The sequence below is a fragment of the Sceloporus occidentalis genome, unplaced genomic scaffold, assembly GCF_023333645.1.
Source record: "Sceloporus occidentalis isolate IW3139 unplaced genomic scaffold, rSceOcc1.0.p SCAF_9, whole genome shotgun sequence".
Classification (NCBI taxonomy): Eukaryota; Metazoa; Chordata; class Lepidosauria; order Squamata; family Phrynosomatidae; genus Sceloporus; species Sceloporus occidentalis.
The window spans coordinates 12,295,663-12,320,331 of record NW_028316989.1 but is presented as its reverse complement, the minus strand read 5'-3'; the positions used below and the strand labels follow the sequence as shown (position 1 = coordinate 12,320,331).

At 44.4% G+C, this 24,669-nt stretch overlaps 1 protein-coding gene across 3 annotated transcripts; it reads right to left on the bottom strand.

Annotated features, from left to right (window-relative positions):
* Positions 1-24,669, bottom strand: LOC149306915 (ubiquitin carboxyl-terminal hydrolase 28-like). Of its 3 annotated transcripts, XM_089538649.1 has the most exons (26): positions 24,565-24,669; positions 19,638-19,715; positions 19,024-19,156; positions 18,628-18,745; positions 17,948-18,110; positions 17,338-17,424; positions 16,510-16,647; positions 16,011-16,084; positions 15,169-15,242; positions 14,346-14,494; positions 13,081-13,208; positions 12,832-12,927; positions 12,279-12,446; positions 11,661-11,872; positions 10,603-10,673; positions 9,540-9,768; positions 8,722-8,913; positions 8,059-8,198; positions 7,699-7,884; positions 6,932-7,027; positions 5,625-5,803; positions 5,090-5,168; positions 4,302-4,381; positions 3,414-3,537; positions 2,660-2,855; positions 1-1,694 (listed from the first exon to the last, which is right to left on the bottom strand). In XM_089538649.1, the coding sequence occupies exons 1-26, from the start codon at positions 24,652-24,654 to the stop codon at positions 1,519-1,521; spliced, it is 3,456 nt and encodes a 1,151-aa protein (XP_089394775.1). In that variant the 5' UTR covers positions 24,655-24,669; the 3' UTR covers positions 1-1,518. The 3 variants fall into 3 exon arrangements, with proteins under 3 accessions (XP_089394775.1, XP_089394776.1, XP_089394777.1); XM_089538650.1 differs by lacking the exon at positions 6,932-7,027; XM_089538651.1 differs by lacking the exons at positions 6,932-7,027; positions 7,699-7,884.

Below are 24,669 nucleotides of genomic sequence, written 5' to 3'. Positions count from 1 at the left end.
TTTAAAGAGGATAAAATTCTTTATTGCACTTTTAAGCCAGAAAAAGAGGTCTTTATCAAATACACATTTCCATTTACATCCTGATCTGTCAAGTGTTCTAGTAAAAACCAAAGGTCACTTAAAAATATTTGGAGAGAAAAATATACCAAGTTAAAGTATGTGTCATCAAAAATGGTTTCATCCTGTCCCTGGTTGCCACCAATGGGACTTTGGCAATTAAAATTCAGTGATTGGCATGGAAGGAAAAACACTTTGGGAGGTCAGAGAAGCAACTTCCTCAGAGGTTTCACTTTCCATCTCCACTCTTGTGCTGGAATGACTTCTGCAATTCTGTTGCCACTGCAGTTATTGGCACCTTCACACCCCTCCCCTCCTCTGCAGGGGAATCAGAACCAATTGTGATTTGAATTGTGAACAAACACACACACACACACAAAAAAATGCCTGTATTGCATACAGAGTATCAGCTGTCAGCTTCTTCTGTTTCTTCAGAAGCCTCGATCCAGTATCTCAAGTTAACCTTTTAATTCTCCCCAGAGAAGTCTGTGCACAGAACTAAAGTCCTTAAATGTGACTTAGGGCCAAAACAGATGGCCTTGAAAGGGCAGCTTCATGCTACCCCTGTGAACACCAGATCGGGGCTGCAGCAACCATACACTGCGGCCCCAACCTGGCTATTTGCCAGCTCAAAAAGAGGTGGCAAAATGCCGCTCTTTTTTGAGCAGGCAGAAAGCTGGCTTTTCTCATGCTTCCACGGCTTTGTGGTGCATCTAAACACCATGCCACCGGAGCACTGTGAAGCTAGCCCATGTGTGCGCAGGCGGGTGGCTTCTGGGTAGCATCGGGGCATGCGTTATGCGTACGCCAGCCCCCACACCGCCCAAAAGGTGGCTTGTAGTACCAGTCTGTACTGGCCCTTAAATTCCTTACTGACCCATGACTCAGTCTGGCTGATTCCCTGAACTTATCCTCTTCTCGTGTCAACAAGACCAAGCTGACCAGAAGGTGGGTCAACATGTTCATCAAGTATTCCCAATAGGCCCCCCTGTGCTTAAACATTCTCTTGGGTGCTGGCTCATGCACATGCACAGTTAGCACAGCAGTTCTCAACATAGAAAATAAGATGTGCTGCCATGTTAACTACACATCAATGGGCCAGCACACTTAAAAGCTAGCAATACTTTGCTTAGAATAGCACATTTCTTATAAAGAATCTCCAAACTGTATTACTTTAAGAAGTCAAGGCACATTCCGTTGCAGGCCAAGGTAGAGTATTCTGTGAAGCCCCCGGGCATGTCTTCCAGTCGAGTGCTTGCCCATCCGAAGCACACGCCCAAGGGAAAAACACCTCTTTCCGCCCCCTTCCTAGGCACATACAGTATTGGTTAGGTCAAGATGCGGGTCCTCCCAGTAGTGATTCTTTTCTCAGTGATCGATTCCAAGGGGTGGCTGGCAGCCAGATTCCACACTCTGATGGTCCTGTGGTCTCCCATGCTCGATCCAGGAGTGTTGCACATTTTATTTGACAGTCACAGTTGAGGCCCCGTGGATGGACTCCATGACAGCCGCAAAGCGGCTGCAAAGATCATACGGTGAGTTGGGGCGGATCTTGGGGGGCTCTTTTAGAAGCGGGCCTTCTGCAGAACAGTCAAAAAGGCGGGCAAGTAGTTCATTCAACTTCAGGTGCAGGTCCTCTGTAAGAAGAGGGGACCACAGACAATGCAAGAAGGGGGGGTTGTTTCATGAGAAAAACAGCAAAAAAAAAAAAAAAATCACTGATCTCGGTTGAGATAAACTTTCCTGAAGCCTTAAAAAAAGAAGCATAATGAAGAAAACTGTAGTACTGTAGAAACCACTGCCCTGGGAACTGCAGACCCTCTTCAATGAGTATCCATGCGCTTCCACACTAAAGACAGACATCCTTTGCAGTGGCCCTTGTGAAGACACTACAGTTAGAAATCCAGGATGGATAAGACTGTTATCACTGCACACTTTGCAAGTGCACCTTCTGAAAGTGAATCATCAATCAAGGGGATGCTTTACTGTTAAGCTTCAATCTACCTCAGAATTCCTCAGAAATTTATTATTACGGTCGATGACTAGAATCTACCTCAAACTGCCTGTGTTTTACTGCAGTGGTAGCAACTGGCCAGTCAGGGAAAGTACACAGAAGGGACACTGCTCACCCTACCCACCCAACTCTAGAAAGCCATTGCAAATAGTTGCAAAAGCATTTACGAGGAACCCTCATTTCTTCCTTATCTTGACATTTATGTTCTGAGGCATCAGGTAGATGGGTTTTGATACACAGATACAACATGCACTCTCTCATGTTAACAAATGAATTTAACAGAGTGCAGATCCAGAGATGCTGTCATGTTTTGCCAGTGAGCATAGAAAGGAATCTCAACTGCCACACTCAACCCCTTTGCCCCCAAGACATGGCTGTATTGTAACTTCCATTGTTCCTTTCAACTGTTATGCTGAATAGAGCTAATGGGAATTTCAGTCCAACACCATCTTTCTCTCAGGACCGAGAAAGAGATTTGGCTCAATGTTACGCTTCCAAACATTTCCCTGTGAGAAGCAGAAGATACAAAAAGGCAAACAATCCATACAAAAAGCTGCCTGGCATGACGAACTGAGATGCACTTCTTACCATTCAGGTCCCTTGTCATGTAATCACACAAACCGCCTCTCATGACCTCTATGGCTTCCAGGTCGTCCTGGGAGAGGTTGTCCTTTGTTACGAGATGCATGCAAGGTATGATCATATCACTCAAGAGGCTCAGGCCTTCATCCACATCCTGTTCTTCACTGCTGTCAAGCAGAGCCGTGGCATTCTCATTCAACTTCTGTGGCAAAACAAAATCAGAAACAAGCATGTGGTATGCCACTGGGACAGGATCCAGGACCCATGACTCCCTAACTCTGCTGTGCCAAGGTTTAGAGTACAAATGAGCATTGGGTGGCTATTCAACTTTTCCAGGTAAGAGTGGCTAAGACAGATAACCGTTATTCCCTTCCTTGTGAAGAAAAGGGAACAAGAATTTGACATGCCAGTTTCTGCTCTGTAGCCCATTCAGGGCCTAACAGGTAGACCAGGCTTTATTGCTAATATCAGGGGAATAGTCCAAGAACCTCAAGAAAATGTATATAAACTAATGGTTCTGAAGACAAGAGCTGGCTGTACCAGTTTAAGGGAGATTTTAAGATTCTTACAGAAAATCTGAATGCTCATAGAAGAAACTTCAATCCCCAAAGTTGGGTCTGAATGTGGTTAAAACAAAAGCAATAAAGCAATGATTTGGAAGCCTGTCATCTTGCGAAGAAGCAATGATTTGGAAGCCTGTCATCTTGCACCCTTGCCAAGGTGGTGAAAGGAGAGGAAGGGCAGAGCTACTAATACCCACCAAGAGACATTTCCTTCTGTAGAGAGCAATGAGAGACCCGTCAGCACCTCTGTTGGGTCCCTTCCTCTGCAGGGTCAGATTATTCTCATAGGCATGAATCAGGTAGTTCAGAGCTTCACAGTACCTGACAACAGTCAAAAGAAGGAGAGTTGCACTTTCTGCCATTATTACCAGTGTTTGTGCAAATGACTCTTGCACCACCACATCAGCCATTTACTTTTATCATGCTTTCTCGGGACAAATTTTGTGCTGCAATACTCATCCCATTCCTCTGGAGGATAGGCTGTTTGACAGAGCTGGGTGAGAAGCTAACACATTTACAGAAAATCAGGAGTGACTATGGATCCAAGCTTGGTCAGAGGAGGGGGCATATATATGCTTGAGAGTTTCTGCTATTGCTCAGGTTTCTACCAAGCAGGTCCCTTAAGCCCTGCAAGTGCTCTCTTGTCCATTTCAATACAAGGCTTCAGTGGGGACCTAGGGTCTAAGCCACCTCGAGTCTCAGTCTTGCAGGGGAAAGGCAGACTATAAATAAAGTGATGCATGGATTGGGGTGTGATTTGTCCTATTTTACTCAAGTATTACTAGCTCTCCTTTCGGGCAATTGAATTAAGTCTTTAAGCCCAAGTGCTTCTACGGGGCCTGAAAGAACTGAAGCAGAATACTGCTCCTCAGCAGCTCTGCTATTACTTCCCCATCTTTTTCTATCTGAAGAAATCACCAGCTTGGTGGCACTTCTACTATGTGCCATCAAAAAGTTTCACCCTTCCACACTGGGTCTAAGTATGCACTTATACTTATACCTTGCAGTCCACAGTCCACCCTTCACACACACACACACCCATACATAAATGAAAACTATATTTAGGAGTAGAGTATATCACTTACTGTTCATTCTGGTAGAACTCCAAACCTGTTAAGAGGTAAAGAGACACCTTCCGAAACAAACTGTAGTCTTCATGCCATTTCTGCCCAGAAACAGAGAATGATCAAAATCTATAGCACAACTCCACATGTTCAACTTTGCTCCCACCTTGTTCTTCTCACTTAGCTGTTCTCCTTTTGGGGTTCTGGATAATCACCAGCATAGTTTACTTTCTAATTACAAGAACCTTGGGATGTATGCTTGTAGGCGACATTTCTAATGGAAAGGTATCACTGAAACCTTGCAGCTGTTCTCAAACTGAACCCTGGCCGTAGGGCTGTAGCAACCTATTATGAAGACTAGCCATTTTTTGTGGGCTAACACAAAGAAAACAGCTTCATCCAGCAAATATCCAAAACAGTAGTATCACAAGCCACTTCTTCAAGAAATCACCATACGCTGTCATCTTGGAAAGGAGAACCTCAACTAACGTTATTTAGACAGACTGCTGAACTGCCTCCCAACTCATGTTTTTGTGCTCTGTTCTGGATCTGGTGTAGGACTCTCTTGACTGGTGAAGAAGGCAGATACCTGATTCTATCCTGCACTCCACTGTCCCAATACAAGGCCAGTTATTCTTACAACATGAGCCTGAAGAGATTATGATCTAGCACACAAGGGATGTTTCTTTAATGAAAATAGATCTTTGTGTAATAAAAAGAACAGCCGCAGCTGCTCAACTGAACCTTTATGAGGCCAAAAATCCCTGACTGAAATGTAGTTGAGATTTATTTGGGTTTAGCTGCTTTACCTTGTACTCTTCCATGTTCATCTCCTCGGGGCCAATCTCTTTCAACTTAGCTCTTGCCACCTGCATAATGCTAATTGACCTGTTTACAGGAGGAAGCAAAAATGAAGCCATGTTCACAAGCCTGGGGATGCCACCTAGAGCAATGTTTAAATTTGGCTCATCCTGTTTCGGAACTCATAGCATCATTGAAGAGGTATAAACTTTGTTCTCATACTGAAAGATGCCTTGTGGATTTAATGAGGGGGGCCACTGGGATATCAAAGCTTCAGGATAACCATTCCAGATACAGTTAAGTGGTATAGCAAATGATTAACCAAATAAATGGAGAAATACATAGACAAGAAAATCTGCAGAGTGGAACACTGATCAGAGTTGTGACAGAGCACCACTCCCACCAAGCGCATCTCAGGAAAGAAGTTCTTCCAGCACATCTTTCGGCACAGGAAGGAGACCCTCCTCTTGTTCAAAATGAACACCCCCTTCTCTATGTTCTCTTGGATAGGCTGTGCCCCTGCATTTTTGCCCCCAAACCAACCTTTCATCATAGCTGAGGTTCTTATCGGCAAATTGCTCTAGAAGGGTCCTCTCCACCACCTGCTTGGGGGCCTTATTCTGCAACAGGTACACCAGGACGTGCTGAAGCCGAGGGTCATTTTGGGGTGTTGGAGTCTCTGTGGAGAGCGAGTACAGCCGGGAGTATTCTTCATGGAATGCCTTGGGAAGATGAGAGTTGGCATCCTTTTACTCCAACGCATTATGGATACACAAGGCCACAGGGATGGGATTCATGCAAAATGTTGTTGGACTGCAGTTCCCAGTAGTCTTCTTCACTGAAAATGCTAGCTAGGACTAATGGGAACTGCAATCTTAAAATAATTGGAGGGTGCATGATTCACACTCCATGCAATATCCCCACTTTGTAGTCTGAGAAGAGTTTCTTCAACCTAAGGAACATGCTGATATCTGGATCCTATGAAATCTGGAGCTGCAAGGCTCTTCCTTCACCAGGAAGGCAACTGTAATGAAGACTTACTTCTGCTTTGTGAAGTATGGAACTGATGCAACAAAGCTAGAACTGGGTGATCTCTCTGGTGCCCCACCAAAAGAACAGCAGGAATGAATGGTCTTTTAAGATTCATTTAATCTTACTTTATGGTTAATTTTTGTACTTTATTATTTTATTGATTGGGTAATCCAACTAGGGAAGGTTACTGGGAGGCACGTGAGTAATTCAAAAGCAAATGAACAGAATTCCTGCAATGAAAACTGGGGCTTTGCATCTTATGACTAACTCACACCTTGAACTGGGTCTGGTGTGCATCAGGCCTGGTGAAACACTACCCAGAACACCAGACTTACCTTACAGGTATTCTCTACTTGTGAAAGGATGTCCTGAACAACAGGCAACCTCACCTAACTTCATGTTCAGGCAACAAGGCCTCCACAGGCTTCTACAACCAAGGAATAGACTCAAAAGCCTAACAAATGATATCTTAGTGAATGGAACAGCATCATGACAGAACTAAAAAAATAGAATAAGTGATCTTCTTGATATTTAAGTTATTCTATCTGTGCAAAAAAAGTTTACTTTTTCTGTCCAGGTGTTACTTCATTGGAGGAGAAAACAGATGAGGACTTCTATCCTCAGCAAAGGTTTAGCAAGCCTCAGATGAAGAGGAGGGAGGAAGCCAGCCTCCATGTGTGAGCACACAAATGCCATGAGAGCCAATAAAGGGGCAGAGCAGAAAAGGGACAAACCCAGACACCTGGCATCTGGAATAAGACTTCATGTGTCACACTCAGATGGGAAACAAATCTGCTTGCTCACATGCAAAATAGTACCTTAACTAGCCCTGCTTCAGACCCATCCCGATCAAAGGTCTGACGGGCTTTAGCAATAGCCAGGATCACACCTTGCATAGCAGGACTAAGCATCACCTGCCACAAAGAATAGAAAAAAGGAAAAAGAAGAAGATAGATGGGGAAAACAGTTGCAGCAAGAGAGGGAGATTGAATAAGGAAAAGTCATGCAAACGACAACTTCTACTTCAAGAAGTCAGAGCTCATTACAGAAGTATCAGTCTATTTTTGGTCACTGAAGAAACTGGTACTCTTGCACCCGCTGCAGTGACCAAAGCCTCCCTACCACACACCATTTTACTGGGATGGCCATCCAGAACAGCCATTCTGTGGTTCATAGAGGGGAAAGGAAGTGCTTAAGTCCCATAGCCAGACAGAGACTGAGAATATCATTAATCAGGATCCTAGAGGATCTCAGCAGAGGATGCAACCAGTGTGTGCATGGATATGGGGCACTGCTCAAACTAGTTTTTATTGCTTTTCATAAGCCACCATGGTGATCTTCACAAATCAATGGAACAATGTGGCCAGAAACAAAAACACAATCCTAAGTGTGGTTATGTCGAAGCAGGTTTGAGAAGGCTCTCAAAAGTTTGCTTCCAATACACATTTGAAAGGCTCAGCTGGGAGAGTACTGAGGAATGGAAAGCTAAGGCCAGGGTCTGAATCTGGCAGTGCACATCTGCAAAAACTGCTCATCTTCAGCACTGCATTCACTGCAGAAACACACAGGCACTCCAGCCATGTACCTCTTCATTATATCCGTCTGCGTCCGATCTAACTAGAATCTTGCCCACACTGGGGATCTCCACTTCAGAGATCTGTGAGCCAGGCAGGGTGGCAGGCTCTGTCCCCTGAACCTCCTGCTTTTCTTCTGCCTGAGGGTTGAGGTTTGCTTCCTCCGGGAGGGCCTTGGCTGGCTCTGCCTCCCTGGACTGCGGCAGCAGAGAGAGAAGGAAACAAAGCGTAAGAAACCAAGGACCAGGAAAGGAGGCTAGCAAAAGGAAAGGGTGCAGCTTAGGGGATGGCAAGAGCAGAGAAACAAGAGCAGGTGGTACAGGAGACTAGCAAGAGGACAGGCAGGGCTTCCTAACCAATTCTACTCTCACCTGGTTGAAAGCTGCTTGTGCGCCGTCCTTCTCGTAGGCATCAGCCACCTTGGCAATGGCCAGAGCTGTCTGGTCCTTGGCAATGATGGCATGTTCAGAGGAGAGGGAACGCACCTCGTTTTCAGAGGGACAGCACTCTTCTGAAAAAAGAAGAGCTGTGTGTTAGCTGCATATTAATGGCAATTCATGCCAAATCCTTGCTGTTACCCTTCCTGGAGTTCTATGGGGATTTTTAAAGAAATTGGAGGGGGGGGGGGCAACCAAACAGAATCCAGACATGTGTCCAACATTCATGCCCCACCTGAAGCACCACCATCAGGAACCACAGTACTTCCAGCCCCAACTCTCTGAGACAGACAGTGTCTCCAACTAGAAGAATCACTCAATGGTAAAAGCTTTCCGGCAATCATTAGAACTACACCCCTTTCCTTTTCCTGACACCAATTATCAGGGTGCCCCGGGCGGTCTCTATATGAAAGCAATGCCTGAAATCAAATAAACCACCCAGAGTTGCCTAGGTGCTTGCTTAGGAGATAATTTTAATAAGCAGGACGGATTTCTGTGCTGAAGTCACCTAACTGGCTGTCTTTCAAGGCACCTGGGACTACCCCCTTGGTGGCACCAATACTCCAACATGAATGAATTAATGGTTGCTTCTCTTACCTTGTCCTGAGTCAGAAGACACATCCTGAGACTCTGCCGATGAAGCGGACTGATCTACTTGGGCCACCTTGGAGGCCTGCTCCTCCCACTCTGCCACCTCCTGTTCAAGCCGCCAGTTGTCTGCCTGTATGTACTGCTGCAGTCCCAGAGACAAAGCCTCCACTTCCCTCTGGGCCTGCCCACCTTCACAATCTGCCAAGAAAAAATCAAAACCAAAATCTCATACTTATCTATTCCTGTGTCCTACCTCTATGAAGCCATGATGCTTGGAAGGGCCACCTATCACTACCTTTGGCACTTCATTCTGGGTCATCCAATGTCAGTAAAACCTATTTGGCCAGGGTGGAATATGCATATATTAGGAAACACATGCCAAGTACAAAGTGGCATCTCTGTCTCCCAAACCCTTTTCTCTTAAAGAGAATGCCTTCTCTGCCAACCCCTGCATCCTTCTATAGTTACACATTCTTAGGCATATTCCTATTAAACCCCTTATCCACAGCTAAGCCTTCTCTCTCTCTCTTTAAGATGATTTCTACACCTTTTAATCCAGAAGAAATTCTGGATGAGCTTCCATAACAGACAGTTTTTATTTTATTTATTTGTTTGTTTATGGGACTTTTCTCCCCAAATGAGATTCATTAGGTTTGTTTCCACCCAAGACAAAAATCATCACTGGGTGTGCCCCTCTGCCATTAGTTTCACTGGGATGTACTATCACTTAGCAATGTACAAAAATCACATGTTGAGAGGATACTTATGACACTGACTAAGCAAACAGCTTAAAGGGATTCCCAGATGCTCTTCAGAGGCCTTACCAGCAGTAAAGTGTGGCAGCTTTTTATTTATGTACATCAGGCAGTAGGCACTGGCGTTCTTTAGGCCTCCAAAGGAGTCCCTCTCCAGTTCTTCCCAGGATGACTCTGTCACAGAGATGTCGTTGTATTTCAGCCACCTCTTTTGGGGCTGGTTGTAGATGTAGGCCCAGTAATGGCCTGCATTGGCCTGGCCTTCATGGACTAAGACAGCATGCAAGTGATAAGGGACCTGTGAAATATGCACACACCACAAGCTTTAAAGTTTATTTTCAGCAGATGAAGTAACACAACCTCTCAAGTCAGATTCCAGCAGACATTCTCAGCTGTTGTGCCTCTTAAGAACTGTCCATTCATACAATCATGACCTGACCCAGAGATTCTTTTCCTCCCAGAGAAATATGGCTTTAGATACTATTAAAGAGCATGGCAGAGGAATTGTGACAATGCTCCCCTTCAGGTTCAGAGGCATACTTTCCAGAGAACGCTGTGCCGATGTGAAGTAGCAAAGCAAAATCATGGAAAACGACACTGAAAACACAACAGTGAAACTTTAGCCTTGTGAGAGGAGAAGTCAAGAGCCAGGCACTGCACAGTCTACAACACACCCACCATCTGATAGGTTATATGTTAGAGGAAAATGGCAGCAGCTCCTCCAAGCAAGACTGAGACTGTTCTAAACCTTCTTTTTAAAATGGGCTGAACTCTCAGCAGTGGATCTAAGAAGGGAGAAAACGGAACCAACTCCACTCGGTATTATAATTACAACAGGCATTACTACAAGGCATAAAAAGAAGAAATTGTGAGGGTCTGTTCAGGGAAACAAATGATTTTACAAGGCAATGAATCTCTACATGGAACTGTGGGGGGCACAGTGCAATCCTCCAGATGCCCTCCACCATGAACCCCAAGCTAACAGTGCAGAATGCTGATAGCTGCAGTCCAACTTCATCTGAAGGGCTGCACTTTGCTCATCCATGCTCTAGGGGATGGGAACTTCATTCTTTGCAAGTCAGGATGCAGACTTTAAGAACTACCACTCCCAGTGAGAACTTCAACATCCTACCTGGTGGAGCCGAGGATCACAGTACATCTGGTCAATGGACGCAGTAAGCAGTGCAATCAAGTTCTTCAGGTCTGTTAAAGCAATTCAATACTCATGTTTGAGGATACAGTTCTATCTGTTCCTCCAATGTTTAAAGGATGCTTAAATCTAGTTAGGCACTCACACACTCCAAGAAGGTGTGCATACATTTCAGAGAGGCATCTTGGCTGTGCAGATGTGGCCTATTATATTGCCAAAACTTATGCCTAGCTTGTGTCCTGGGACTGGCAGCTTTTAAACAGAAGCAATGCAAATTACTTACCTGTACTTTTAACACTAGCTATTGAGTCTGCCATTCTACTGGCATGTTCTTTTAAAAGACGGAAACAAACTGCTGGGGCAAAACCAGAGAGATGGGATGGACTTTTATCCCAGGGGCCAAGCCTGAACAGTACACACAGACACACACTACTGAGTATGCCACTTGGCATGCTTATAAAGTAACCCTCAATAAACATTGTTTTTATATTGCTGGACTATGAAAGATGACTTTTTAGCAAAATGAGCTTCATTGCTAAAGCCAGAACTTGATAGGTGTGTCTGCTACTACTGGATTAACTGCTGTGAGGTGAGGTCTGATCCGAAGCCCTGAACTGAATGATCAGGAGATTCCAAAGGCCTTCCTGGGCCAGAGGTCCACTGCTGCCTTCACAGTGCAGCCTCCAGACTGGCATGTTGAAAAACAAGCATCCATAGAAAGGCTGTGATTTTTTTAAAACAAAGGTATCCCAACTTTCTGCTTGAAGACCATTCTCCAAGGTGGATGACAATTAGTGAAAATTTCCTAACATAGTAGTACTACTTCCTTCTGCCTATAGTATACATTGTACCACTATGCTCCTTTATTGCTAAGCAAAAGTGAGGCATGGCAGTTAAACAGCTGGGTTGAGAAGAAGCAAGTGTACATGTGCAAATTCAGCACTTCTTAGGACAAGAGCTGAACAGCCCTGGACACAGCTAATGGAAGCCAGTGGTTCTGCTTCCAGTTCTTAAACTGAAGTGCCTATCAGAGTACTGACCATTTATGTCTTGTTCAACCTCTCTTCTCCACCGCTGCAGGCAAGTCATAACAAGGTGAAGTTCATTTTCCGTAACGACACGAGGAGCTGGGTATTCTGGCATCTCCACAGGAAATCTGGATGACCGTAAGGGGCCATTGGCTTGCTCTGGCTGCACTGTGGCTTGAGCAGCAGCTGTATCTTTAGCTTCCTCCCTTGGTGTTGCTATCACCCTGTGCACAGATGGGACAGGTAACGGGTACTAGGGCTTTCACATATGGAAGCCCACAAAGCTCTGCTTTAAATACTTGACAACCATTACATTAAACCTCTCATGCTGATTTTGGAGCAAAGGTCCACAAAGCAACATATAAGACAACAGCAACTCACATTATTGTAATAGCCTTTATATTTTAGATGCAGCAGCATTAAACAAAAACCAAAAAAACCCAGCTGTAGCCAACACAGCATCACCCAGATTTCAACCAAACGTTATATAAAGAAAATCACCGAACAAGAAGAAAGTACAAGAAGGGATGCCAAAGTTTCAGATTAGGAATAAGGCTGCCAAGACAGTTTTTGAGGAAATGACCAAATAGTCCCCATGACTTTGAAGCGGAGAAAACAACCCATTTGTACCTGCTTTGGGCTAACGGAGGCTCTGAAATTTGGCACTCAGCCTGGGGCTCTGTTGGTGATGAGGTTTCAGGGCCAGCTGCTAATGGCCGGGCATTTGCAAATTCAAGAACATATTGTAGCATGTCTAGCAAGGGGAAGCGTCCAGCACCAGAACCGTATGTCATGTATCTAGGGAAAAGAATTAACCAAGGAGAATTATGGCAACCATTTCTATCCCTATTTTAAGAACACCCATCTATCTAAACCTGTTTAGTGAATCTCTGTTTCTTTTATTGAAATATTTGAATCTAGATATCTCAAGGCAGTGTTCAATAATATTAACCTAACTGATAATGCAAATAATAAAAATGATTTTAAAGTCTTAAACATACTGAACAATCTAACAAGTTGAAAGCAGTCAGATTAAAAGTGGATAAAATAGCTTAACAGTTAATAATTCTGGGTTGAGAATGGGAGAAAGAAATGCTACCCTGCCTCAAGTCACATCTTTTCCACCAGGCACTGTGCAAATGAAAACATTCAAGTGTAGGAAGGGATACAAGGCATTACTTACTGTTCCAGTTTCTGCTGTAGAACTGATATCTGGTCTTTTAGTTTCTTGATCTCCTCTCTTTTAGCTTGAATCAGCCCTTTGTTGCTGTACAGGAACCTGGGGAGAGGGAAGGAATAAATCTCTTTTCACACCCGAATTCTGCCCACCGCCCCATCTGCAAGAAAACATGCTCTCTGCATGCCATTTGTCTTCTATTAAGCATTGATGCTTGAACCACTGAGCTTCTGCATATGACACTTTACACCTTACCTGTCCATATAAATGATCTGTGGAAATTCCAGTTTGTTGTGTATCTTCTCCGGCTGTCCAAGTGACTGATTGAACTCAAATCGAGAAAGTTCAAAAGTCAGCACTGGAGGAAGTTTGGTAAACCAACGCTGGAAACAGATTAAGGTTTCAAAACAAGAATGCAATACATTACAAAATGGCTTTCATAATTTGCTGTGAAGGACTCATACAAGCAGCATTGAATCACAGCTGACATTTATAACATCACATCCTGCCACATTTATTACAGTCATTCGTCTCAAAAAGTCAGACAATACCCAAAGAAGAAAAATTCCATTATCTGATTAATTTGGCTATAGATGAGTACCAAATATTAATTTCAAAATATGCTGGCCCTGAGCTGATTTACTCCGTAAGTACACTGAAGTTTAAAGGTTCATCATTAATGTACTATACTGTAGAGCACAAGCCTTCCAACTGCTATTTGTCCAAACCTCTGCAATTTAACACTGATGAAAAGTTTTTCATGCTCTAGAAAGTACATTGCAAAGATCTTGTCAATGTTTCTAGTTTTTAATCATATTCTATCATCTACTGTCAGAAAGGCCTTGCATGACAGAGACTCACACATATTCTTTTCCAGGAACAATTTTCAGCTAGCTGGTCTGATATACACAAGCATCCTGGTCGTCACCATAATTTGATCTCAACAACCACTGTGTGTCGACAAAATGACACCTGATCTCTTAAATCTCTTTTTCTTAGTTGAAAAACCCTTTCACTAAATTTAAATTATGGGTCTGAATGTGAAAGCCATGTGAAAGACAAGGGCCTAAGATTGGTTCATGATTTCTATTGAACAAGATAATCAGCAGACAGAAGATTTTTAAGGAGAGAGAGAAAATGAGAGGGCAATACACACTAAGAGAAAGAATAACAAATTACAAAAAAGAGCATACCATAAAGTTAAGAATTGTACTTTTACCCTCCGAAAATATGGAGGCAGTGGTTCTTGTCTATTCAGGTACAGGCAGGCTTCAATAGAAAGAGAGATATTTTTATCATGCTGACATATTACAACTCCTTTACAAGGCAAACACCTGACACTGGTCACATGGGATAGTGATTTTCTACCTCCGGCTCACTAGCTTTGTGTATCATGTCAGCCATAAATACAGTACACTTAATTGTATCCCACCTACATTTTCTGTTTAAATGGTCTCTTAGATTTTCATATTATGTAACATTATATGTAGGCAAACCAGAACAAGTTATACCCAACTAACCTCTTGCCTGTATTGCACCGGCTGGTTGGGTGATGATGCCTCCGTCTCCTTCTCCACCATGGCTCCTTCCAAACATTCGTTCAAGTTCTTATAGCCATTTACCTGCAGGGGATATTGGCCAAAGGTCTCTATTTTGGAAAAGGTCTTGCCTGAACATAGAAAAGAAAAGCATAAACCAGGCTTTAAAAACAAAGAAAAAACAGAAGATCCGTTTAAAATACAGTGCACCCTTACTTTACGTGGGGGATCCATTCTGGACTCCCCGCATAAAACAAACACTGCCTATGCTTGAATGGGACTCGTGCAGATGGCGACGTGGCAGCGCACGTGCACCACAGGCGCATACCCCATTCGTCCCTATAGGACACGCCACCCCTTCTCCCCGCGCAGCTTTCAGCGTATGCCAATAAATCCCAGTTTTTTCATTAACATTTTATATTTTCTAGTCAAGTCCTCCATTCAGTAGTTCTTCCCAAGCTGCACATTGCAACTGTTCAATGGGTAGTCACAAATGCTCATTAACCACTAATCTACATAGGCTACCTTATACTGGCATGCACTACAGGGATTGCTTAAATTCTGTCAATGGGCATTGATGTGCTCATCAGTATGATTTTGGACAAAATGTGTTCACCATCCATAAAGTTAACAGTAAACATCAGCTGCAAAAAGCCTGCCCTGTCCCCAGACTGGCTCCAGCAGGAAAGCTCCTGGTAGCACTTTATTTTGTTTGGATTTGGCCACAACCCTTTGCCACAACTATCAATAGAACTAATCTACAATGTAAGGAAGCTGTACCAAGGGCAATCATCAATCGGCTTACCTTCATGAATACCTTCAGTTAGGAAAGTCCCATAAAAGAGCTGAACCATTGGGTTTTCAGATTTATCCTGGGAGCTATATGTTCAGGAAAAAAATTACAACATGTTGGCCCATGAGACATGGGAAAGCAAGTTGTCCTGTGTTTTTTTTTTAAAGGTTTCACCATTTTTATCACAAAGAGGCTGACTAAAAGGTTATACTGGCCTTATATGCGCTTCAAATAGTGAGTTCATCAAAAAGCTACAGCTTGGGTCTAGGTTCCCTTAAGACAGCAAGCCTATGTCTTCGTGGGAAGTGGGAGCTCTTATGATGGAATGAGCATCAATACTAGTGGTGCCATGGTCACATGGAATTGGCATAAGAGCAAGAGGGCTAGGCAGGAGCCCTTTCCTCCAGTAAATTAGATATCAATGGCAGAGGCAGGCAGAGAGGTTGGCTTTTTAAAAAACAGAACCCAGAAACCCACCAGGTGCAAAACAGGGTTGGGATGGGAAACATACATTAATAGTTAAGATACAAGCTGCTTCTGAAAGTTTGCATGAATCAGAATAAACTCATGATGCCACAGGTCCCCAGTAAGTTAGGTAAATGTGAGTAAGCTACCTGATTTGCTATGTGCCCTATTTGCCTAAAAGGAAGACTACTGCATATATCAATGTGCCAGCTTTTTCTTTTATTTAATTCAAGATCTCATGCTCAACCTTCAAACATGGCACAGTACAGTGATAAATACCTGCTTTTATCTCATAATGTTAAGTATTACCTTCTCCAATGAAAACATTGGTATTTAGTTCCATGTCAACTACCAGAAAAGTTGCTCAACAAAAGTTTCTATGGACTTACTTAACGTTCACAGCCAGCTGGAAAGCATCCTCCAGCCAATCCAGAAGCTTGTGTGTAAACTCACTCACATCTTGCTAGAAGAGTAAAAAAGAATCAATTTTTACAACTAGTACCAGATTTCACTGCTGCATTTTATCTGCTGTTCTTAAATCTATTACAGTAATACCAGAATTTGCTTTTGTTACATTTTTGCTTGTGAACTGTCCAAGTATACAAGATATTTATGTTAAAAGCAGCACTGAAATTACATAGAAACATAAAGAAAAAATGGGAAAAGTCTATTCAGTGGAAATGTTAAACCCGCTTTCAAAAGAACTTTACCTCTCTTCCACTCTTTAGCAAGTTTTTCAATAGTGAACATGTAGAGGAATATTATCATAACCCAACTTGTGGGGTCAAACTGCCATTACATTTAATTATGACCCAAAACAACAAAGATATTGGACAACTACAGACAACAGAATGGCAGAAATCTGGGAAGACGCTTGACTTGCTTTACCTGCTGCTCCTCTGGAGATCTGAAAGCACCTCTGAGAAGTTCAAGAGCTGTAGTAGGATCTACAAATTTACGGCACGTTCCCAGCATTAAGGCAAAGAGACACTGGAGTTCCAGCATGAATGCGACATTCCTCTTTTTCTACAAGAGTAAAAATCAATAAAGAATTTCACATGAATTAAACCTGGATTTGGGGCTTTTCAGGGGCGGGGGGAGGGTCACACTGAACTGTTATAAGTTGTTTCCATTATATTATGATGGTTGTTTTTACTGTCTCCACCTCACCTTAATATATAATAGGATAAAGATATTAAAATAAATGGGAACTTGAACTGCTGCCCTATGGCAAGTATTAATGAAGTGTATATTGATTTTTAATTATCACTAATTATTAAATTATTAGTACATTAGTGAATTACATTATACATAAGTGTTTTGTGGATTTTGGGTGTTACTGTACTTTGCTATATGGCCAACACAGCTACCCCTGAATATGCAGTTTATTTATGAAGTCAGTTGCAGTAACAGCTGCGGTTCAGAATCCACATTTGCTCTAGTATCTGTAGGAGGTTTATTTTGGGGATCAGATTCATAGAGCAAGCTCATCTAACCCTCACGTCTCACATCCTTCCTGGGATTCATCTTCAAACTGTGTGCGTCACTGACAGGCAGGGTCACAGAAAGAAGTGACCGGCTTTGCAGCCAAGGGGGGGGGGGGGGGAAGCATCTGCCTTCTTTTGCAAATTCATCAATGTCTTACCAAATTCCTGTTTTAGACAATGACATAAAAGCAAGGCATAGGAAAATGAGAGTGCCCAGCTGCTGACTTACGCTTCGACTGCAACACTTGTCAGTCACAGAGTCTGGAAGGGTGTAGCTGAGTACCAACCGTCGGAATTCTGGCAGCTGGAAAAGAGACTGACAAACCCCTTAAATTAAACTACTACCTCACGGGAACAAAGCAAGTGCGTAATCTGATCTCAAATTCAGCATATAAAACTCTATAAATCAATGTGCATGGCAATGTTCAAATGGTGTTTCCTAAACACAAGTGGGAAAAAACAAAAACACTGTTGGCCAACTGTTGCTTTGAAGCAGTCTCTGGCTGCCCATGAGTGAACTCCTGCTTAACTCTGCCACTAACTTAGAAAGAGACTCTAATGCATCTGCACCCTACTACAGTTCCGTTTCAATGGAGCTATTCCCTCCCAAATGCTTGCCTTCTTCCATGAGCCTTCCCACCAGACACTAACACAGGCACCATCCAAGTACTAACCAGGTCCCATCTCTGTTTCACTTTCGAAACTGGACAAGATCAGGTGCATTCAGGGGGTTACGGTGGTTTACCTTTTCATCTGCCCTAAATGTGATTGGTTAATTTTTGTTGCAAAGTGCCAGCCTTGGTACAGGACACTGAAAACCACTCACAGTACCATCTCACCTGTATGACTGCACTAAACCAGCAAGTGTTTCCAATGTTTTTCAACCCTACTGGCCAATCCTCAGCTCTCCGCCAGTCATTCAGGGCGATGTGCTCTCCCCAAGCTTCACAACGTTTCCTTTTGGAGCGATTGGTGCTTTCAGCCACACTGGGCACACAGGATCTGCCAGGAATCATAATGGAACAAATGACCACAAAGGAGCAACACTATGTTGCTATTAGGGACAAGGCTGTGCCCACATTCACTCTCCTATACCCCTGGTTACGTACTACAGAACATAATTAAATGTAATAGGGACCTCCTAGTTGCTTTACTTCTCCATCCTCCAGTCAAAAAACTTCTGCACTCCCAAGAATATCCAACTATGCCAGGAGCACAGATTTGCTAAATTGTCCTGTACTGGCTGAAGTATGTCCACACACAGACAATCTGTGAGACGGTGGGGCAGAGAGATCAGAATATATGTTGTCTGGGCTTCCTGCATGGACTGCTGCAGAGTGAACAGGCCTGTGTATTCAAGCACCAGAGATAAGTTTGATAAGAATGCTTGGTTGATCAAGGCACAAACCTGGGGAAAATGGCAACAGACCAACAATTCATCCACTACATGAATAAATGTGCATTATAATTTAGAAAAGTTCCCAAACCCTCAAAGGAAAGAAAGCAGAACACAGCCTACGCATTCACTGCTGTGTTTGGATCCTGCACCATGAGCTGAACACTTTGAAAATCCTGGACATCACAAGGAATGCCTTCCTGGAGAGTAGCTTCATCGTCTTGTGTTACATCAGCTGAGCCTGGAAACCAAGGAGACCATACACATATACACATATTACAGGTAGCACAGCCCCTCCATCCCTTCCCCTATCTCAGTGAGAGGGAAGGTGTTTGAAGCAGGCTGAACACCCCCACATCATGAGACAAGGAAGCATTGTCCAAAGGGCTTTACTTGTATCTGACTGGCCCAAGTCTTGTTGTAAACAAGCCATAATTTGGTTTCTCACACCCTAAATCTATCTTTTCCAGAAGGCATAACCAACAAGAGAATTATAACTGGAGGCAACAAAGCACTCACCTGTTGCCTGCTCCAGGCTAAGAGCACTTTCTTCATGATCAGATGATTCTGTGGGAGTGCCTTCTTGGCTGGACTCTTTGGCATGAGTTTCAGTGAGGAAGCCAACTGCCTGCACAAGGTTTCCATTGGCAGCCTAATGATAAAGGACAAGAGGTTTTTGCAACACCTTAACGTGATATGGTTGAATAGGAGCAGATGTTTCAAACCACAACACATCAGCTGCTTATGCTGGGTAGGTTGCATTGCCCCAACTACCAATTAAAATAAACTGGGGTTATGTATGGGAAGTAAAATAAATGCAATAAGGTAAGTGATCTGTGAGGAGACAGAGAGAGTACACAAAGTTGGGAGTGACATGTAATCGGCTAAATGATTGAATATAGGATTATTTCTGCACAGGAACCAGGGGGGCATCTAGAAGGTCCCTGCATTTGGTGCCACAGCAGCAGGACAGGTGAAGGCCCTTGTATTTGGTGGCAGTAGTGGGACAGGTAGACGACCCTCACAGTCTGCCTTTCAAAATCCATGCTAATTTCAGCCCCCGCACTGTAAACCTCAGCGCCAAGTAGCTTATCAGAGTGATAGTAATTCTGAAATACACAAATAATGCTTACCTTCAGGGCCTCATGGAGGAACAACGGGTCTTGAATGCCTGTGATCTCTCTTAGCTGGTTAATGATCACACTGAAGTTCTGTATTGCAATGGGACAGAGAAAGGATGTCATAAAGCAAAGCGTACAACTACAGCATCACAAAGCCTATAGTGCCACAGATATAGAGAATTTGAAGAACAGTTGCCTGCTAAATGAAGAGGTTCCTGCCATGGCAAGTTTGCATTCATACAAGCCAGTTCCAAAGGTCCGGGAGAAGTTACTCTGGCTGTTCTTATGCACAGCATCCATTAAAAGGGGGAATCACCAGTACTGCAACAGTAGCTGGACTATTTGGTTTTGTATTGGTCTCTTCCTTTCCCCGTATTTCCCCTTTTTATTAGACAAGCATGTATGCTTTCATGCTTTCATTTTGTCATGCACACTGATGACACTATATTCCTAGTATTATTACTGGGGAGAAGAGGGCAGCTGACGGCCAGGGGCTCTTGAAGGTGCCTCGTTCATAAGGTCATCATAAGCCAAAGTCAACTTAATCACATGAAGCATCAAAAACAGAAACAATACATGGATACATCAGAGCTTGGAGAAGATGTTTTCTTTCTATGGATAACAAATGTTGATCCATATGAAAGACTTAAAATAAAATATGGTCAAGCAATCTGACAAAATAATAACAATAAAAATCGTTTTAAGTATGATGCCGGAAGATCTAGAGATGCCATAGACTGCCAAAAAAGTCAGATAAATGGGTATGAGATCAAATGATTAGGTTCATGCAAAAAAAACCACTGGTAATTGCCTACCCTTCTCTTTAGGGACAAAGCCCATCATGGTATGGTGGGCAGAGCGCATGCTGAGAGACATGTGGCTGCCTCCACCATGAGCAGGTTTATGTGCAGACATGGGTTACACTGGCTGCATCTGCACTAGAGAAGTAATCCGGTCTGACTCCACTTGCCACAGCCAGCTACAGTTCCCAGGATTCCATAGTATGGAGCCGTGGCAGTTCAAGTGGTGCCAAGCCACGTTATTTCTCCAGTTAGTCTGACTTCCCAGTCAAGCGTTCTGTCCCCTGAAATGTTGGCATCCCCAATACCATTAGGTATTAATAAAGTCAAGGGCAACTTGCTGCCACCTCCTGCTTCATTGCAAGCTGCTTCCTTTCCAAAAAAAAAAAAAAAAAAAAAAAAAAAAAGGGGGGGGGGCACAAAGAAAATACAGTAACCAGGCCTAGAAATATCAGCCCAAAGAGTCTTTTCCCCACTGTAGGAGTGAAAGCAGAGAGAGAGAGAGAGAGAGGGTGGGGGAGCCCATGTATTTCTTCCACCAAAACACAGCCGAAGATGCTGCCAGACATATAAGGAGCCTGAGGAATTTGCAGGGGGCTTGATGGGGAGCTATTTTAAGCTGGCTGTACATGCCATTGGGGGGTTGGTCATGTCTCATTTGGAACAAGGTGCCAGAGACACACAGCACACGCCAGAGCCACTCCACACTGCCCTGCTCAGGACGGCTGATACGGCTGAGTTTTCTGACCACTTTAAAAGGTCCCAGGAAGAAGGCGAGTAGATCAGGGAGCAGTGGCTCTGTGCGCTCCTATGGGCTATGCTACACCAAGCAGAAGACATGAAGTGATCCAGTAGCGCCTTTGAATGTAACTGGGAAGAAGAAACATCTGGTATACGTTCCCATGCACTCAGTCCATGTCGCTTATGCCTTTTTGTGCTAAACTCACAAATGTGGCTATGTCCTCGAACACTACCAAATGCAAATACTACACCTGTTTGCTCATTCTCCCCATAATGGGACACCTTTACCCTAAACCCATTTGCATCAAGTAAATCTGGGTGCCTGAAAAAAGCCAACCAGGTAGCCAGGCCTCTTCCAGTTAGCCAACACACCTCCATCTAGCCACCTGGACCTGGGTAATAATCCCTGAGAAGCCTGTGCAGGGCTCATGCCAAGCAAGTGCCACCAAAGCCCAGTCAGAGAGATGCGTGACAGTCACAGGTTCAATGCGCTCCGCACTCCAACCTCCTCTTAGGAGCATCTCAATAAATGCTCCCAGACAGAAGCTGCGTTCTGCCACGGCTTCAGGCTCCATGCCTCAATGTTATCCTTTAAGGCAGTCGAAGGCACAGGGTCATATTGCCTGCCACCTTCAGCTGCAAACTTCAGGCACTGTTGCTTTGGGTGTTAATGATCAACATTGCAGGGAAGTTGAATCAAGAGGCTCTGTAAAAGGTGTTTCATGTTCATCTTATGGAAAGCAAGGCTCTCAAGGCCTCTTTGTGCTCCCCCTCAACCAACCCAAGATTTGGGGCAGGGTTAATGTCAGCAGGAGGGTGGACTCTTTGAGACTGGAAAATGCCCTTAATGTCTGGGTTTTCTGGGGGAGACCAAGTAGCAACAGCACCCACCACTTACATTTCTAGGCCACTTCATAGTGAACCCCATTGGGTGACAAAGTGGGCAAGTCACACTCTCTCAGCCTCCTCAGGGGAAGGCCATGGCAAGCCTCCTCTGAAGAAACCTTGCCAAGAAAACCTCATGAAAAGTTTGCCATAAGTTAGAAATGGCTGGAAGGCACACTCTCTCAGCCTCAAGGGAAGTCAATGGCAAACCGTGTCCCCGACGAATCTTGCCCTATGATAGCTTCTCCTTAGGGTCGCCATAAGTCGGAGAGGCACACAACAGCAACACCGGGCGAGTCACACTCTCTCAGCCTCACAGCAAAGGCCATGGCAAGCCTCCCCTAAAGACATCTTGCCCAGGGCAAGCTGCCAATGTTTCCCTATGGGAAAACATTCCGCAGTGATTCTCTTTGGGCAAATGTTCTCCAATGATTCCCTATGGGCAAGGGTTCGCCAGTGATTCTCTATGGACAAGTAGTTCCCAATGATTCCCTATGGGCGAGTATATGCTTCTCTATGAACCAGCGTGCTTCTATATGTCCCTATGGGCAAGTATTCCCCAATGATTCTCTATAGGCACGTATTCCCTTATGATTCCCTATGGGCAAGAATGGTTTCTCTATGGGCAAGTATCCCCCAACATTTCAGTTTATCTCCCTATTAGCAAGCATTCTCCAATGTTTATCTATGGGCAAGTATTCTCCTATTATTCTCTATGGGCAAGTAATCCCCAATGATTCTCTATGGACCAGTGTTCTCCTATATCTCCCTATGGGCATGTAATTCCCAATCTCTCCCTATGGGCAAAGGTCCTCCAACAATTCCCTATGGGCAAGTGCTCTGCCATGTCTTTCTATGGGTGAATATTCTCCCATGATTCTCTGCGGGCAAATATTCCCTGACGTTTCTGTATGGACCAGGGCTCCCCTATATCTCCCTATGGGCAAACACTCCCCTATATCTCCCTATGGGCAAACACTCCCCTATATCTCCCTATGGGCAAACACTCCCCTATATCTCCCTATGGGCAAACACTCCCCTATATCTCCCTATGGGCAAACACTCCCCTATATCTCCCTATGGGCAAACACTCCCCTATATCTCCCTATGGGCAAACACTCCCCTATATCTCCCTATGGGCAAACACTCCCCTATATCTCCCTATGGGCAAACACTCCCCTATATCTCCCTATGGGCAAACACTCCCCTATATCTCCCTATGGGCAAACACTCCCCTATATCTCCCTATGGGCAAACACTCCCCTATATCTCCCTATGGGCAAACACTCCCCTATATCTCCCTATGGGCAAACACTCCCCTATATCTCCCTATGGGCAAACACTCCCCTATATCTCCCTATGGGCAAACACTCCCCTATATCTCCCTATGGGCAAACACTCCCCTATATCTCCCTATGGGCAAACACTCCCCTATATCTCCCTATGGGCAAACACTCCCCTATATCTCCCTATGGGCAAACACTCCCCTATATCTCCCTATGGGCAAACACTCCCCTATATCTCCCTATGGGCAAACACTCCCCTATATCTCCCTATGGGCAAACACTCCCCTATATCTCCCTATGGGCAAACACTCCCCTATATCTCCCTATGGGCAAACACTCCCCTATATCTCCCTATGGGCAAACACTCCCCTATATCTCCCTATGGGCAAACACTCCCCTATATCTCCCTATGGGCAAACACTCCCCTATATCTCCCTATGGGCAAACACTCCCCTATATCTCCCTATGGGCAAACACTCCCCTATATCTCCCTATGGGCAAACACTCCCCTATGTCTCCCTATGGGCAAACATTCCCCTATGTCTCCCTATGGGCAAACATTCCCCTATGTCTCCCTATGGGCAAACATTCCCCTATGTCTCCCTATGGGCAAACATTCCCCTATGTCTCCCTATGGGCAAACATTCCCCTATGTCTCCCTATGGGCAAACATTCCCCTATATCTCCCTATGGGCAAACATTCCCCTATGTCTCCCTATGGGCAAACATTCCCCTATGTCTCCCTATGGGCAAACATTCCCCTATGTCTCCCTATGGGCAAACATTCCCCTATGTCTCCCTATGGGCAAACATTCCCCTATATCTCCCTATGGGCAAACATTCCCCTATATCTCCCTATGGGCAAACATACATTCCCCTATATCTCCCTATGGGCAAACATTCCCCTATATCTCCCTATGGGCAAACATTCCCCTATGTCTCCCTATGGGCAAACATTCCCCTATATCTCCCTATGGGCAAACATACATTCCCCTATATCTCCCTATGGGCAAACATTCCCCTATATCTCCCTATGGGCAAACATTCCCCTATATCTCCCTATGGCCAAGTATTCTCCTGGGAGTCCCTGTGGCCAAATAATCCCCAGTGACCCTCTAGGGCCCAGTCTCCTCCAGTGATTCCCTATGGCCCAGGGCTGCCATTGCCTTTAGGGGCTTGAAATCACACGCAAAGTCTAAGGATCGGTTCCAAAGCGCCTTGGCTCACCGCTGCTGGGCCCTCGGAGGCGGAGGGAGAGGCCGAGCCGGGATCCTGGGGCGGCGGCTGCTGCTGGTGCTGCTGCAGTTCGGCCGTCATGGCTCCAGCCGAACC